Source organism: Hyposmocoma kahamanoa, unplaced genomic scaffold (genome assembly GCF_003589595.1).
Source record: "Hyposmocoma kahamanoa isolate Upper Pololo Valley unplaced genomic scaffold, ASM358959v1 224, whole genome shotgun sequence".
Taxonomy (NCBI): domain Eukaryota; kingdom Metazoa; phylum Arthropoda; class Insecta; order Lepidoptera; family Cosmopterigidae; genus Hyposmocoma; species Hyposmocoma kahamanoa.
The window spans coordinates 10,231,404-10,250,367 of record NW_020653743.1 but is presented as its reverse complement, the minus strand read 5'-3'; the positions used below and the strand labels follow the sequence as shown (position 1 = coordinate 10,250,367).

Sequence of the window (18,964 nt, the reverse complement as noted above, 5' to 3'; positions counted from 1 at the left end):
TCTTTATTTGAAAGTCACAAATAATTTCTTATTTTATAATTTGAGTTAATAAAGAATTTTGTAAAAATATCTTCTTTTGACTACCTAAATGCCTAGCCTATAGAAAGTCTCCTTTTAAACGGGATTTTTGAGATGGTACCGAGGGTCGACATTTTTAAGTCGCATAATTATTTTACACTGTCTTGATGAAGGATTAGTTCCGAAGTTTGGCGATAAGCGAACTAGGAAAGATATTACAGTACATCACCACAGTTGTGCAAACAATGTACATTTTGCTCTTAGATAGAATTGGGGGCTAGTTTTGACAATTATTTAGTTTAAACAGTCGTCTTCACAAAGACACCATTTCATTTAACGGGCAATGTTTACGTTGCTATAATAAGATTCCGATTGATATTTAAAATTTATCATTTGCGAGGTTTAAAACTATTGTGAAACAAAAGCTTTATACTAAAGGTAATTATACAACTTCTGCGTACTGGGTTGACAAAAATCCGTTTAGCTCTTTAAGGTATTCGATCTAAGATGTTTAAATTAAATATTGTAATGATAAATGTATTCAAATGTATATTTACAAAGAGCAACCCCTACAATTTCTTGCTCATTCTTCTCAGGGGAATCTGCCTTACGAATGAGCAGTAGAGTTTTATCAGTATGACGATTTCAAGTGTAATTTGCTTACCTATGAAATAAAGATTATTTGACTTTAGCACGAAAGAAGTTTATTTTCAAAGGCTGATATGGATTAAGTCCGCAAATACTACACTTTACACTTTAATCTTAACCAAAAGTTCCAATTGCGAATAAGAAGTCAAAAAAAGCTACAAAATTCCATTAAAAAACCGCACATTCTCATGTGTCCGCTATCCGCTGCCACTGAGCCACACAATGTCCACATAAAAGTCCAGGTACAATCATGTAAATAAGCCGGTGAGGAGAAATTTAATTAAGATGATATATGAGCCGCCTGGGGCTAACGGGCCACTGTGACGTTGATGTACCGTCAGCTAAAAAATAACTGTTAAACGATAATAAAAAAGTGGCAAATGACTTTTTGGATGGTTCAAAACTGGCTACTAGTATTTCGCGTAATATGGTGACATGTTTTTCTGTTGCGGCAATTTATTGTTCAGTTCTTTTTAAGTAGTTATTGATATTACGGTAATATTGGCATAAAGAGAAGAAAAGTCAACAGGGTGTTAAAAAAGTTAGAAATATCATATGTCTCAAAACGGATTTTACATTTATTTTTACTACTAAAGCCATTTTAAATAACAGACACCGAAAGGTGATCCTATACATAAAAAAACCAAATTCTTAGCAAAAATTTAACATTATTTATATCGATCTAAAAAAATCGAGTTCCTAAAAAATCGATATCCCGCTGCGATGTTTATTACATACCGAACACTTTACCGGACACACCGTAAAATATATTTGAATGATACAAATTTATGCAAACGACCGTGACAGTTTCTCAAAATGGCCACTGATTTTTTATCGTCACATTTTGGAAGATAAACATTATTGGAGTTTATTAGTTAAACTAATGTGATGGGATTGTGATAAAATCTGAATTAAAAAAAATCAAAACTGTACAATCGACGACAAAATCTTTCGAAAATATTTTTTATTAAATGATCAATCATTTGACCACTACCTCACCTGATTTAAAGTGACTGTGAGGTTGACGATGAAGCATGCACACCTAAATTATATAAATTCTAATAAAATTTTAGAACCAGATATGTTACGTTATGAGAAAATACATTTTGATCTACGACTCGGCTACAGAGGATTATGGTGGACATAGCTCTCGAAGATATTCTGTCACAACCCGTAAAAGTTAAGAACATACCAAAAATTAACAAACTGAAAAAACGACACAATTAAAAACACACCTACATTGCTTGTCAAAGACACATTATGGACTACTATCTGGTACTATGAGTACCAGAGCAATGTAATAACTCCAGAACACTTAAATCAGCGCCAATTTAAAAAGTGTATTAAAAACAGTTGGTTCTACTGGGAATCGAACTTGACCTAGTCATGCACCATACACAATGGTAACCGTTAGGCCACCGAGATGGTCAAGGTCAATTGCGACCGGTGAAATTCGTTGTAATCAATAAATATGCAGTGGCTAGTGTTTTTTTACGCCACAGTACATGTCATAAAAATGTAATTAATATAATTCACATTTTATAACTTGGAAAATAAGTTGTTTAAACAGATTCATTAATTTGATGGTGACAAATATTGACTTTTCAAATTACTGTCTCGGTAACTGTATTTTTGGTAGAATAATAATGTTATTGATAATTACTATTTAACAACAATCACCCTAATTATATAATTTAGCATGTTATAAAAATATAATTATATGCTGTCGAAACCTGAACTGATGTTTTTAAGATATATTTTAAAACATAATTATAAACTATTTTAGCTTCATTTCTGGAAGAAAAATTTTTAAGGTGTCATTTTTTCTGCTACCTCTACATAGCGCATAATTACAGCGTGCGCCGTGAATACCTCGTTTGGAAGCGTACGCGTATTGTGAACGGATTTCCATCTTTTTTCTTTTTTTTCTTCTTTTTTTATCTTTTCCCATTTTTAACGTCGAAGGAAGTCGTATATCCAAGCTTCATTTCAAACCAATTCCTTGAATAAAGCCACATAAAACTTTATTAGATGAATATGCTGTCACTTCCACTGTATTTTATTGGTGCTATTTTTGAATGGCCATCTCTTGTAAGAGGAAATCGTTTTTCAGCTGGCTTTTGTTATTTTTTTAGTTCGTAATGATGATGATATAGCATCAATAATTTACTGTTTCGAATCGAGTTTTATTAAATCGTCTAGAAAAGTATTTTGAATTTAAACTTTTTTGTGCTGAGCAGTACTTCTTGTTCGATATTTTTTAAAGAAAGATTGTTTATGTTGCGCCTAAAGTGAATTTTATTTACAACCACCATATGTTCGACTTTTCAGCACAGGCTTCTTTGTAAGAAGAGGCCATAAGGTCGAAAATGTACTAAACCATTATGATTAAGAAAAATATACAGTAAATATTTAAATATTCTTCTCATTTCAACTGTTTGAAATCAATTAGCAAATAGACAATATGCTTTCAATATAATCTGTATGCATAATATTTGATCGAGCATACTGATGTTATATTTATTTTGATACTGGCAACTTCTATACAACAGGTGTCTCCAGAACATTAATTATGAATTACAATAAAACAATACAGTCCAGAACATTAATTATGAATTACAATAAAACATCATAATTTCAAATACTTATAACATAAATTAGAAAAAACAACATATTTTAAAATTATAAACACTCATTTCAAAAAAATTAAAGAAGTATGATTACAGAGTCAAGAGTATGTCGTTTAAGATTAACGTTCAACTCACTTACGATAAGAGCGATCCAAAGTGGCGAAGTTTATTAGCAGTAAAGCGTCTTGTGAAATAATTCATTGAAGGAAGTACTACCGCCGTATCTATTTCTGCCGCCAAGCAGTAATGTGAGCATTACTGCGTTTGGGCTTTGGAGGGTTGTGGTAAAATTACAGGCACATGGGACTTGTTAACTTATGTCTCAGGGTGTCTAGACATAAGATGACAACTCTATGTCTTAGATATTTGTGATTTAAAGCTCTGAGTAGCATTGCAACTGTTGTGGACAGGCGTGTCGCTTACCACCAGCCGCTCGACTTCGTCCCGTTACTTGGTATTACAAAAAAAGGAATCATTTATTCCATAGTAAAATTAATTTAGAATTCAAAATGTAATTTTTTAAGCTACTGTTCGTTCACTGTACCGACTTCCTTCCCTGAGAAGAACGATGAAGACACTATAGGGATTTCTCTTTTCAAATGAACTGAAATGCTATGGATTACACTTTGAATCATATTTGTGTGGAATCTAGAGTCAAGTCGTCTTTCCATACATCTGTATCTGACACGCAGTATTTTTGTAATACGACTTTTCAATTAAAATACTCTTAATGTATCCCGTCTCGCTGTGAAGCTTGCATGAGATCTTGACTGTACCTATTTGTTATTTATTTTACTATAATAAGACAATAAACTTAAAATGTTTAAAGCACCGTTTCAAGAGTCGCGGAAGCTTTGGCAATGCCGTAAATCTTGTTCTCATTCACTCTCTAATAAAATGATCGCCACCGCAAGCCGTTTAAGCGAACGCTTAAAGGCTATCTCTCACTCGACAACACGCAACAGCATCGCACCCGTATGTGTGTGCATGCTTGATGTAGAGTCCCACCCTACGCGACGCTTAAGGAAGACACTACGCTTTTAGACACGAAATCGGTTTGTTTTACAATGTTAAATGACCATAGCAATTGTGCCACTCAGAGCTTTAAACCGCAAAGACCTGAGGAACATTGCGGCTACTCCCGTCACCCTGAAACAGCTTGAAGTTGACCAGACTCGTACCTGCAATTTCACCAGCACCCTTAACCTCAGGCTCAGAAAAATGATACTTAGCGGCGGAATAGCGGCCCGAAGGCGGCCAGTGTGATACCAAAAGTTTCAACATATATTTCAAAGAATAAACCACGTCGCTGTTGGATAATGATCAAGAAAATTTTCTGCTTTTATTAGCGTTACGGAAGCAACACACACAGGCACTCAGTAAAAACACACAAATATAACGTGAAACCCCGCTAAAGCACCTCTCCCTAAACGCGCCCGCTGCTACCGTTCTGTGTGAACGGTTGCATAGAATTTAATGGTATACAATTCGCAACTTCGCCTCGGATCCGCCCCGCACCCGGTCCGCCTGTTTGTCATAGCGTTCGGTACCGCACCGCGCCCAGTGTGGCAATGTTCATACAAACTCGAAGGTACATTACAAAAATTTCCTAAAGAGCGTAAAAAACGTTGTCCGTTTCGTCCAAGCCGATATCTGGTGACTACCTAAAACTTTTCAAATGCACATTGTTATATTTTACATTCTCAACCTTATTGCGAAGAATTAGATTTCAACTGTACAGTTACTGTCTTTAATACGATATCGCTTGACCAGACATGGATTCAGGGAATGTTTTTGTATAGTTTTGTGTTTTTTTTTTTGTGATATTGATATATTTTTGACAACTTTTTATAATACTATTGAAGTTCAAAACTTAACTGTTCTTTTTATTAACGCCTTTTCTATGATATATCTTTTATGAATCTATATTTTATCTTCTTACTTTTGTACTATCAGGAAAGTTGACAACTTATCACTTTAATAGCTATTTTTATCTGCAAGCGGTCAACAGCGCCACTTGCAGCTTGTTTATTATCGTTAACCAATGTCGTTTAAGGGCTAGATCATATTTTTTGTTATAAACATAATGTTTTCCCAGAAAGAAAGAGTTAACAAGCTACAGTCACTGCTGGCAAATAAAACTGTTTTGGGACTTTTCAACGACTCCAACTATGTACTTAATACACAATTGTGTAAGTTGTTCAATAAACCGTGTGACTACACTATGGTCTTGGTTACTCATCGATAAAACATGGTAGCATATTGGTTTGACCTACAACTTGTCAAGCAGAGGCCGTGAGTTCGAATCCGGGCATCGCATCTCCGACTTTTTCGGAAGGTATTTGCGAAATTTACCATGAGCTTTTCGGCGATATTTTTAGAATTTCGGCTGGAAAAATCTGTGATGTCGTCAAGCGCACTTAGGCCCGCGTCACCATCCGTCGCCTAAGAGAAGACCTGTGCCCATCACTGAGACGTATACATGGGTTGTTGATGACTCATCGATAGAACCACGTCGTACATTATCTATTTGAGAAATAGTTTTATCTGTATTAGGTTGATATTGTTAGGTGGAAATAGATGTAGTAGTTTCCACCCTTATAATGTTCACATAAAAGTACCGATGATGTTGGTACTGAACACCAGATAATATTTATACATAATAGTTGTATAATTTTTTTTTATATCGTTCTAAATCCGGTATTCGGTCAGCGTGCGCTTGCGCCGGATACGGGCGTCTATTTCGAACCGGACGCTCGCTTGTTTATAGTCGTCCGTCTGTCTACGTCGTTAACACCTAACTCGTTACTATTGCTTGGAATCTGTTGCTACAAATCTGTATTTGAATTTGATTTCCGATAGGAGTAGTTTTATTCGATATCAATTGCTTCCGTCCTTGAAAAACTAATTTCGTATTAATTCCATAAGAAACAATGGAATTAATTAATTCTTTTTTTTAGTAACGATGTAACCATTTTAAAATTTTATCACAGTGAGATATTTATTAATTTAGAAATAAAATATGAAGTTTATATTGTACGCAGTTTATTTTAGTAGCTCTCCTTGTGAAAGAGTTCGTCCAGGAAAGTACTGCCACCTTAGCTATTTCTGCCAAGCAGGAATGTGAGCATTATTGTGTTCCGGTTTGGAATGGCTGGTGCTGTTGAAAAGGTGCTGGTGAAATTGCGGGCATATGGAACTTGTCAACTTATGTCTCAGGGTGGCGAGCGCAGTGGCTGTGCCCCTAAGATCTTTGTGACTTAAAGCTCTTGAGTGGCACTGCAACTGTTATGGACTGGCGTGTTGCTTACCACTAGACCCACGACTTGTTCGTTCCATCACTTGGTATGACAAAAAGAAAAAATAAAAATACAAACGTAAAAAGTACAACAAATGGCTAAAATTGGGTGCCCCAAATGCTAACGACATTTCTACTTTCTATGGGTATGTGTTAGGCAAGATTCAAGCTCTTGGGTTTCCCAGTCAATTCATTCATTATTTGAATACTGTTTTATGGAAAGAATAGACTCAGAGTTTCAATTCCGGAAAGTGAAATAAGTAGTCCGAGCCGTGTTCCTGATTTGGCTTTTTAAATATTCCTTCTAGCTCAGCTACGGAGCTAACACTCGTGCTAATGTTGTGGACGTGTGATAAGGCTAATATGCCAAGGCCTGTTGTGTAATGATAACTATGAAATAAATAATTACATACTCTAAAGAGTAAGAGTCATAGTGTTGCATTCAAATCTTAAATTGTAAGAGAGACGTGCTCTGTACTGTGCATGTTCGCCAATCACGTTGTTGTAAAGTAAATGGCTACTATAGCAGAAAATTTAAACTTGTCTATAAATAGCGTTAGTATCGGTAGAGCTCCTTCTAAATAATTCGTCCAGGAAAGTACCTACTGCCACCTTACTTATTTCTACCGCCAAGCAGTAATGTTAGTGTAAGCGTGCTGGTGAAATTACAGGCCCATGGGACTTATGAACTTATATTGCAGTGGCAGTACCCCTCAGATCTTTGCGATTTAAAGCTCTGAGTGCCACTGCAACTGTTCTGGACAGGCGTGTAGTTTACCAGTAGGCGCACGAATTGATCGTCCCGTCACTTGATATTATAAATTAATTGTACACACTGATACATACTCATTGCGAACAGATAATAACTGTTTTCCGTTAGCTTCATATTTGTTTTTTCATTATCTCCAGGTCACTAGAAAAAGGCAACAGCAGTTCAACGAGCGACAAGCCGGCAGAGAGCTCGTCAAACTCAAACAACAAGGAGGCAAATAAGAAGCCCCACATAAAGAAACCTTTAAACGCCTTCATGCTTTATATGAAGGAAATGAGAGCGAAGGTGGTGGCCGAATGCACGCTCAAAGAATCTGCTGCCATCAACCAAATATTAGGACGACGGGTGAGTTCGAAATTTAATTTGTAATTTTTATAAATTAAGGTAAACAGGTATGTTCGTCGATTGTTTCTTGAGGTAAAATGTTTAGTTAATAGGACAAACGAATTAATTTAAAAAATATATTTCGAATGGATACACCAATAGGTATATTAGTTGTTCTTAGTGCTAACATTTTACCTCTAAAACAAAACAACATTTCGGTCTTTTAAATAAATAATGGCAAAGCTAAACTTTCGCTTACCTGTCTAAGTAAAACGAAAGTTTAAACATTGTTCAAATCTTCAATAATATTTTAAAACATTGTTTTGTTTATGTATCTAGACAGTGAATATTTTTTTAACCTTCAAGGAAGATATGTTTACATTTATTATGATTTATCTTTTTTTTATATATTTCATTTTTAATTAATTAATTTAATTGTTAACAGTTTAGTCTGAGGTGTTTAACCACAAATGCTGATAATTTGACTGTTAATCTTGTAAGGAATGTTTGTTATATTCTAACTCGTAAAGAGAAACATACTGAATGACATAATAATTACTGAGGGATATTATGGAGTGCGCTTTAAAATATTTTTCATAACTTCACTTGCACAACTTTACTTCCAAACTTTAAGACTCTTCTTATATTATTACAGTTCAAATTTCATTAACTTTTCGATCTTTAACATGGGCAAAGCCCATTTCGGAACACTACGTTATTTCGTCCTTCTCTTGACTAATTGTCCTAACCAGAATTAGACAAAGTTTTTAAGGATAAACGTGTTTTCTTTTTTGCTTCATATTTGAGGTGCAGCTTGTATCGACCTTGTTCTAGAATGGTAGGCCTACGACGATTAGTAGAAAACATTAATGTATCGAAAGCTGAGCAAGTGTCGTACGTCTTACGACGGTTATGACAAAAAAGTCCGACGGCAGGGCGGGGCGATTTATTCCATCATTAAGTTTTTCTTTTTAAATTACTACCCTCCAGCAGTACTATTAAAGATAATATTAAACAAACCGTGAATTTACAGACACTTTGTTAAAATAAACTTCAAAATATATGTAACGTATGGTACCTACACTTTTGATAACATTACATTAAACAACGCAAAGTAATTACCAACCATTAACAGATGACAAAATAATGACAGCCTCAGTTTGAGGTCAATTTCACAAGCTATATGCGCTGCTGAGCCTCTAAGCTATGATTACGCGTAAGCATTACCTTGTTATGTGGTTTAATTTTTGGCATCAATGCTTATGAGCGCTCCAATTATTCCCCAGGTACAGTATATGCTTAGTCCATTAAAGCGATCAGTGCTATAATGTATTGAATAATAAGCAATTGACCGCCGCTACCGGGAACCGAACCCGCTACCCGACTTCCGAGAACGTGGTTCCATTCCTAACAAGAGTAACTCTGTCTTATTCATGGATTACATATACAATGGTCTTAATTAAAAACACGATGTTGGTGCATATTTGGGAGAGAAAGAGATGGAATGAAAATTGTTCATGTTTTGTAATCATGACGTCATCGTGCTCAAATTATGTAAATAAGATTTAGTTTTAACAACAATAGGAATGCACCATCTCTTTCTGTCAAACCAAAAGCAGTTATGAGTGTTAATTATAATGCTAGTGTGTCGAGGACGTATGTTGGTAACGCTCTCTACGTAACACAGTGGCATTCGTTGAGTCGCGAGGAGCAAGCAAAGTACTATGAGAAAGCGAGACAGGAGAGACAACTCCACATGCAACTTTACCCTGGCTGGAGCGCCCGCGACAACTACGGTTACGGTTCCAAAAAGAAAAAACGGAAAAAGGATCGAAGTCCCGCTGAGTTGGGAGGTACTAGAACGGGCAACGTCGCGGGCTGGGGCACGTCGACGCTTCTGTACACTCGCTTCACCCACACTGTCCCCCCTCCCCCCCGGCAAGGTCCCGCTCCCCCCTGGCACCGGAGCCCCCGGCACCCACTAACATCGGACGTAGCTTCGGTCCAGGTCCCGATTAACACGGCTTGTTAACGACCCGTTCCCGTATGTGAGTGTGTGTGCGTGTTACTCAACTGTTTTCCGTGCTGCGGCGCCGTCGGTGGCTGTGCTAGAAAAGCGGCTGGGCGCGTTGCTCACGACCGGGCCCGGCGCGCGGCGGCCTAGCCTCGAGTCCAGTCTCAGAGTTGGCCACAGGCCACGAGCCGCCCCGCGCCGGCTAGCTGTTGCGTGTTCTGTGTACTGTAGTCGTCCAGTGACCGTGTACTGTACACCCTACACCCCCGGAAACTATATTGGTTTGTTATATGTCTAGACAACGCGCGACTCCGATACCGACCGCAGAATAGGTTCTGTGAGGAACGTCACAATTGGCCAATTTCATTCCGTAGGATCAAAATTTTTCGGGGCTGTTTTTCTAGCACCAGCGTTAGGGGCTAGTGTTGCGGACCTCATAGTTTGTCGATCGTTCACACGCAATCGTCAACTATCGATTTGATATCGCATAATATCGATAACTAACAAAATTAACTACCGGAAATTGAGTTTTGTCGAGTTTGGTCGTGTAATCGTCGGTGAATTCATTAGTCAAAATTTTTTGGATGATTAGCTGGACATTTGTGGTGATTTTGATAGCTATCGGAATTATGGATCGATAGTACGCCACGTGTAGTTGTTAGGGGCGCTAGCGGTAGGTTCTGGACGGGAGAACAGCGTCGATGTGCATTTCTCTTTTGTTTCCATATTACGCGGCTCAGTGGCACGCGCTTGGTCGCGAGGAACAAGCCAAGTATTACGAGCTGGCCCGGCGAGAACGCCAGCTCCATATGCAGCTATATCCCGATTGGTCGTCTAGGGCTAATACGCAAAGGGGCAAGAAGAGGAAACGAAAACAGGAGACAACCGATGGAGGTACTGCCTTGACTCCATCGATATGACGCCTTCATCCTCATCCTATCCCTAATTCCTGTGACCAAACATGCCCTGACAAAACAAGACCAGTGGACTTATACTTCAATACCGGACTCTTTTTCTTTAAACAAATTTTTTGGACGAAGAAATGGAATCTGAACACATGTCTTGTTTTCTTAGGTCATGCTTTAATACCTGCCACTTAAACTCGGCTAGTATTGCTTCGCAAAGCAAGCTAGTGTATACGCAAGGCAGCTTACTTTATTTTAAGCGCAGTAGTGAGTTCTACGTACAATCAGGTGGAATGCAAATTTCGGTCACGGTTCCCATACACCCACACAGAGCAATGGGCGTCTCGTGTTGTCACTCATTAAAAAAATGAGGTCAATTAATGAAGGATTAAGCCCGTTGTCCGGAGACGCTCATCGCTCCCCTCCCGCACACATCCCGCACCCGTCGTCCTCTAAAAGATCAATTATTTTGAACTCCGAACCAACGCCTGTTCTGGCGTCACATTGCCTAATGTCTATGGTTGAAGGGGTACAAGGTTGTAGTTTTTTACAATATTTTTTTATTTAAATATTTATCGCATTTATTTATTTTTTTCGCTATCACCTCAAGTGGACTCCTTCGAAGGTTGTCCCGGTTTTTGTTCCGTTCTGCTCCAGAGCTTACGTACGGGGAGCGTGCATGTTTATTGCGGCGGGATAGTTTACGATATCGGCTGGGACAGCCTTCCTATCTGCGCACTGCGCCGAAGTGGCGACAGACACTGAATGCATGACAAGGAGCTGCCACGTCTCGATTCACCCAAGAGAGAGGATCTGAGGAAGCCTTCGCAGGAGATAGTGACACCGATGCTTCTTGTGTCTGCGGTGTTTATTTAATGATACTGGCCAAATGAACTTATTTATTTTGATTCCGAAGAACCTATTCTGCTTCAATTTGCTTATGAGTCATGATTTGGTTTTTATTTTTCGAAGCAATATTAGTGTAGCTAGTTTTATTTTTGGAAGCGTGTAGTATGTTTTATTTAAAACCAATGTCTTTTCCGTTGTTGCCCATTCATTTCCAAATCCTATCCCTTGCATGTGGTACTTACTAACATGTTTTCGAGGGGGTTGGTGCATGACGCTTGTTCGTAGTGTTAGCAAAATTATTTTAAGGAGCTTCAAATATGATTTCCAGTAAATTTATTTCAGCTTTTACATTAATTACGTATTTTCGTATTTATAATTTTGACGATTTTTAATTTAAAAAAAGAAGTGGGATTTACTCGGATTCATATTTTATTTTCAATAAATTCAAAGACAAATTTTATTAAATTATTTTGCAGATTTGTAAATTATAATTTAACGAAAACGGTTTAAAAATTTCAAAAAAAAAGAAGTGTTAACTCTACAAAAAATAAATGTAGATTTGTGAAGAAGAAATCGCACTGAATAGATTCTAAATTGTTCTACCAATACTTTCAGGAAATAATTTGAAGAAATGTCGAGCGCGATACGGCCTCGACCAACAGAACCAATGGTGCAAACCGTGCAGGTTAGTAAAATTCCTAATATTTTTTTTTAAATTTATTTTTCGCTTATGCCGTCTATAAAAAACAACCAACTGAATTTATACTATTGTTGACATATATAATTGTTTCTATGTGGAAAGACTTGGCTGTTTAGTCTTTATTTCCTGTGCAACGAGCCCAGTCGTAAATTTTTTCTTTCTTTTATTACGTAAACTGTATTACCTATATGTTGTGTTTTTTTTTATATTTTATATATCAAAAATTGCAATTTTTGTTACGCAGTGCTCTTTTTATAAAACATAAGGTTATTTTTATAAGTATAAAGTTATGAGCGCGGCAATCAGAAAATGTGTCTTTTCACAAAGAAATAAGAAAGTAGATTTTTTTGAAAGTAGACTCAACAGTGTGTAGCGATTAGGAGATTAGATTATAGCATTCGGAAGGGCAATCATTTGTCGAAAAAAAAGCTTTCAAAAAAATCTTGACACATTTTCTGAAATGCTCGCTCCTTTAGTCATAGATTATACTGTTATAAATGATGGTACATTATTCTTATCAATATGTTTTTTCTACTCATGATTGCCGCTTCTGACGGATCTGATGCTGATTTCTGCGGGCACTATTGGTGACATGTTTTACTCCTTTTGCTTTTTTGAAACGATTATCTTTTTTAATTAACATGCCAAAACGTTACTTGACTCTACACGTACTATTTACATCTCTTGATTATTAATGTGAAATGAAATAAAATGTTTCTATTTCGATCCTCTATCCTTTTTCAAAATTTTGTTTACTTTTACCTATTTTAATGTTTCTGCTTTATTATCACAACTATTTACTTCACCTCTGCCACTTTTATCTGTATATCCTGCACTCACAACGTATCCTTATTTGTCTTTATTTTTCATCTTATCCATATTTGTTTTTATCTTATTTTCCCGTCCTTTTTTATATTTTGCGTTTACGATTCAAATGTCATTTTCTTCCATCACTTCTTGGTCTTCTTGACTATTTATATTATCTGATACTACCTTAGTCCTGAGTCAAGTAGCGTCATGGTCTCCGGGCTCGGCCTGCTCCGACCAGAGCCCGCAACCCCCCTCCCCGCGGCCAGTCTGGTCGGCAGTCCCCCCCAAGAGCCAACTTACGTGAACCTCTAGTGCTTGCCCACCGCCGACGGAGCTACGGTCAGTTGGTCAACTGAAGTGTGGGTTTACTGAGAATTTCTTTTAGACATTATGATGTTACATTTATTTACTGTTTATTATATATACCTTAGTTACTTCTACATTTGTGTCACTCGTTAATTAACTTTCATATGTATTGATACCAACTTTCTTATTTTCGACAGTAAAGAAAAAAAATACATTATTTATAAACGAATAGTTTTTCTTTTTGAACTTTCAAAACGTTCCCGTTTCTGTCTTCTTCTGATCGTATAGCAAGATTATTATTATCCTTTATCAAATACAATCTGTGAACAAAATTAAAAGCCTAAAAGGGATTCTCATTTCTAAGATTTTCATCTTTGAATGTATGAGTGTCGTGAACGCCTGACTGTAGGATTGTGTCTACGTTGAAGTATGTTTTGTTATCTTTGATTTTAGGAGTTCGATTTAGCTTTGTTAAAGGCATACTATTCACTGGCAAACTCGGCTAACTACGTTCAATTTTACAAACAACCATTAACTTTAATGTTCCTAATTAGTAACATTATTTGTATTTTTATAAAAAATTTTGAGAGTATTATAGTCAAATTTTAAGCATTCTTTTTTACTGTTTACAGCGTGGTTTCCGAAAATGAACAATCACCATCCTTCATTTTAGAAATATTATCACGTTGATGTAATGTGAGAGATATTTATTGCACGTCGCAATTTGAAAGCAATGCATCATTACACGAAAAATTCGCGTTTTCAAATTTTAACTTATTTTAGAAACATTAATGGCTATTTCCCGAAAGGTGACTTTTTCGTTTGTCACTTCTATAAATAATTTTGCTTCAAGAATCTTAAGGATAACAAAACCTGAAAAGAGTCGACAAAATCCAAAAACTAATTACAAGTCCTAAAGAATGTCTGTTGATGATACCTTCTCCATATGATTTGAACAATGGCAGCAAAGTTTTGTCAGTGATAGTGTTCCGTAGGCTCTTCGTCTCATAACGGCTTCTTCAAAGTAACTCGGCATGAGTGTTTTAGTTTTCTATTTAATTTTCGTAACATTTTCCACGCATGTCATTTTGGTTTCATTTGTTTATAATTATAGATCGTCGTTTTTTTGTGTGTTCGATGTTGTCGTAGATTTTTTTTTTTTTGGATATAAGGGACTGTGTCGTTCTTTTACATACTACATATAAGCAAGAATGTTTGGAAAGAAAGCTTTTGTTTTTCACTCTGGTGGTCGTTTAGACATAACTATTGTTTTTTTTTCCTCTATTTTATAGTACATGACAGTACATAATTGGTTTTAAGAGTATGTACATAAAAGAAACAGACACGGTCCCAAAGTCGATCCCTGAGGAACGCCTAACATGTAACTCATTTTCTAGGCGGAAGAAGAAGTGCGTTCGCTACATGGAAGCCCTGGCGGCCGCATCGGGTACAGTGCCTCTGCCCATGACGACGCCCCAGTCGCCCTGCTCTGAAGAAGACGTCAAACTCGAGGAATTGTCTGACGCATCCAGTGACGGGGATGCTGATACGCCTCTCAACTCAGCGTCGAGTCCAGGAGGCTTATCAGCATTATCTTCCCTAGCCTCCCCTGCGTCAGACCCTCCCCCCAACCCGCCACGGAACCCCGTGGGTACCAATCCACGCGACGCTAACAACCCCCTCTCCGTCGGACAGCTGACCAGCCAATCCTGGCCCAGAGCCGCCCAAGCTAGGCCCGGACACGAAGTGATATCAGTATCATAGTGCCAGTGCCTGTCCTGTCAAGGACATACGGACACGACTTTAGGATTGGTGCTGCGTTTCTGCGATACACTCTGTGCGCATTTTAGCTCGAGGTTCTTTTCTTTAATACAAACTTTTCGTGCCGAGGTAAAATCTTTACAGAGTCTATCGTTATAGAAATTATTTGAAACTTTGCCATAAAACGAAAGGAACTTTAACGGAATAGCAATTTTTTAAAAGTACACGTAGCGACATCTGTTGTCGAGTTTTAGTAAGTAAAGCAGCGCCACCTTGGGAATGGATCCGGAAGCAAGTCGTGTTGGTTGTGATAAAAATAGGTACCAATTTCTGAAATTGAAAATATTGACGTGTTTTTGTGTGATGCCTGGAAGTACCCGCATTTATGTGTACTATACTGTTTTGTATTATATTGGGTCTTCAACTTATTCGTTATTTATAGATATGATGTGTTACGTTACAGTTTTTAGACCATTGTAAGCTATACCACTAACAAAATACTTTTGTGGACAATGTAATCGTAGCAACAGCACTGTGTTTGAAAGTAACACTTCGTAACTTTAAAAATCTAGTATTTAAAAAGTACATCCATCTAATTTTTGATTAAAAAAGTATTTTCTATGACCTACAATAAATATTCTTACATCCTTTACAACCAAATGCGCGGTACTTCTAAAAATCATGCAAAGTATTTAAACAACTGCCTATACAAAACAGTCACATTCAAAATGATCTCAAAATCGTGAGCCTAATTCAAGTCATGTATTTGCATTTCAACAGTCCATATTATTTAATATCGGAATACAAAATTAACTATTTTTGCATAGCTAGTCACATTCGTGTGCCATTTTTTCATTTGAAGACAAAAATACTTTCTTTATTTCAATGAAGTTTATGAAAAGGAGATGTTTACCAGAGAGCATTAACGAGCTTCAAAACGATCAATTCACGTTTGCGTCGAGGGGAACAAGGTTTTCATCGTCGTTGCACCAGATGCTACAACTCATAATTACAAGGTACGAAGGAAGATTCGTGTATGATCATGTCGATGTTCGACATCAAACAATTGTAAGATCTAATACGTGTTGATCACACAACCAAAATAGTACGTCAAAAGTTGTTTGATCGTTTCGAAGTTCTTATGTATGTCAAAATAATATTATCTGATCGATATTATTGTCAGCAGTACCTGACAGCGCCATCTAGTAAGCGCCTGAGCTAAACAAAGCCCCGGTAAAACAACTTTTACTTTGAATTTTTGTATTCAGATAATAAAAACATGGATTTATTACCACAATCGTGAATTAATCATGATTTTAGTGTACCAAAAAAGGGAATTACAGACGTAATTCTTTTAAATGTTTCTTTAGACATCAGAGTTAGAAGTCATTATTACTTCTGTTTTTCTTGTTAGGTAAATATGGGATGTAAAAATGAACGGTATACAGTGGTTGATAATGTAGTTATAACACAAGAATAAAAAACCCATACGTCCCGTGTAATATTAAGTGTCGTGGCCTCTTAGAAATTTTACATTACAAAGATGAAATTTCTGGTTTCAGTTCGGATTTTCATACACAATTGGTTTACTTTTTAAGCACATACAATTTCCTTAGTAAGCCTCACTCAAGTTTATCTTTCGGAAATTTCCAAATAGGAACATTTTTACATCCTTTATTGAACATAATATAATTCTAATTGCTCTCTTTATGGACTTTTCGTGCTAAAAAACGACATTTATTTCCTATATCGAATGGCCTGCACCAATAAGGTTCCATGTAGCGATAGAGATTTTAGTTTTAATATTTTCCCTTTGCTTAAAAATGTAAAAAGTAAAATTTAAGGCAGAGGCAAAGGGAAAATTGTTTTTCCGTTGTGCGGAACACGTTAGACTGTCGTAGGTTAGAATAGGAACGTTGTATGAGTGAATTTATCGTTGGTAATGTACCGATATTGGCCTATTATTCGTCTTAATATATGTTTTACTACTAAAATGCAGTTTCGCCGAGTTTACAATACCTTAATATGGAATTAGTTAAAGCGCCATCTAGTATTGCTATAATGAACTGGAAGGCTATTTAATCATACAATGTAATTCTGACTTTATTCGTGCTGGAATGCGGAGCGCTAGTTTCTCTGTGCTTTTATTATTCCCGCAGGTCTTGTCGATGTAATACATTAATGGATTTTGTTGCAAAAAGGCATTTTGGTACATAATCAACTATTGTATATGTGTAAGTACATTCATGATGTAAATGTATAAAATAGGTTTAATCTAACTGTGTCATATTAGGTAGTAAGTGTACTATGCTACTTACATAATTATTACTATATAAAAAAAGAAGTTTAAAGAAAAATATTAGTTGAATACATTGACGTGCATATCCGAAATTATTTTACCAATTTTTACAAAACGTGACCCCATTATAAACAATGTTGTATATAAAAATTTGTAATTCATTGAGTAATATTAGATCATTTTTGGTAAAATATTTGCATTTATCTTATTATAAAAAAAAATTGCCCTCGGAATGTTCTTGGATGGTTTGTTTTATCCACCACTTCTTTTTGTTAATTACTTTTTTATTGTTATTATTAAGAATTTTAATGTTGTTAATTGAAATATCGATAACCCATGATTTTTAATAGAAATTGTGCTCTCGTGATTTGGAATAATATTTTTGAATAATCCTGATTTATCAAGTCTCAAGACCAACAGTGTATTATTTTTACTGACAAAAATATGGTGTATTATTTGACGGACAAAAATAACATCAATATAGAAATCGAATTTATTTACCAATTAAGGTTACTTTCCCTCTGATTAGTTTGTTTTGATAATTCTTTTTTTTATTACACCTGTCTTAATAGTGACAAAAGATAATATCCACAGAGATACTTAGTATCGGTTTTCATTTACCAAGCGACATTTATTTTTGCATGTATTGCTCTTCCGTATCATTTTGCATGAAATCCGATGTGCAATAAATTAAAAAACGAGAATAATATGGGTACTGTATAGTTTTTTTCTAATTATAAAATTAGATTTTGCATTAAATTTAATTTTTAAGTTCTATTTTTTGAATTGATTTAAAAAAGGAATATGGAATTTTGTTTTTTTTAACTTCGCAGTGCTTTTTACGTTCAACTTTAATTGTATTTTAATGATGTTTTTCTAAATCCTGTGCCAAAACCATCTAGGACTCAAATAGCCAGGGAGACACGGATAATATTTTTAACTATTATAAAATATCTGTGCCAAATTGTAACTATTAAAATAACAGTTGGTGTTTCGTAATGCCCGATACCTCTGAAGGTCTTTTTATGTTGATAGATTTTATAGGTTGTTTTTATTGTTAAGAGGGTAAAGACAGCTCATATGAGCTAGATTATTTCATGATGTTTTGTAGAGAAATTCGTCAAATTAGAAAACTCAATTATTAGGTCTGGTCCCATGTCTTGTGTTCAGTTGAACGAATATTATTTTAATAAACAACTTAAAAACTGTATGTGCTTGTTTCATTTAAAAAATAAAGTTTTTTACTTGTAATCTTTTGGTTTCAACAATGTATGCAAACAGATCCTCAGTGGATTTTTTAATGTGCCTTACAATCGCACTATGATTACCAGAGCAACTGAATTAACTGCGCATGACTGGTCAGTCACGCGCAGTTAATTTAGTTGCTTAACACCCAGACCAGAACCAATTATAGAAAGCTTAGCTTCCTAAATTGATCCTACCGGAATCGAATCCGAAAATATGAGTGCTTAAGGCGAGGTATTTCAACGCGACATCGTTGGGATAAATGAGAATTTAATAACTATAGATCTTCAGCTAAAAATCTAGCAGGTTCTCTGTAGAACTTAAAGAGAAATTTCTCTATATAAAAATTACGTGCATAGTCAGATATTTTGTTCTCAAATAGTCC

The 18,964-nt window shown here is 36.0% G+C and overlaps 1 protein-coding gene across 7 annotated transcripts in view; it reads left to right on the top strand.

The window, feature by feature from the left end:
- LOC113228233 (protein pangolin, isoforms A/H/I/S) overlaps positions 1-18,490 on the top strand; it is a 255,470-nt gene extending 236,980 nt beyond the window's left edge. For 4 of the 7 annotated variants that reach the window (XM_026461499.1, XM_026461496.1, XM_026461498.1 and 1 more), the window contains exons 9-12: positions 7,504-7,711; positions 9,378-9,543; positions 12,074-12,143; positions 14,672-18,490. In XM_026461499.1, coding sequence (XP_026317284.1) covers positions 7,504-7,711; positions 9,378-9,543; positions 12,074-12,143; positions 14,672-15,038 — 811 coding nt within the window. In that variant the 3' untranslated portion in view covers positions 15,039-18,490. Of the gene's footprint in view, positions 1-7,503; positions 7,712-9,377; positions 9,544-10,444; positions 10,599-12,073; positions 12,144-13,156; positions 13,308-14,671 lie in introns of all 7 variants that reach the window. The other 3 variants (XM_026461501.1, XM_026461500.1, XM_026461497.1) reach the window with 3 other exon arrangements.
- Positions 18,491-18,964: the final 474 nt, after the last annotated feature.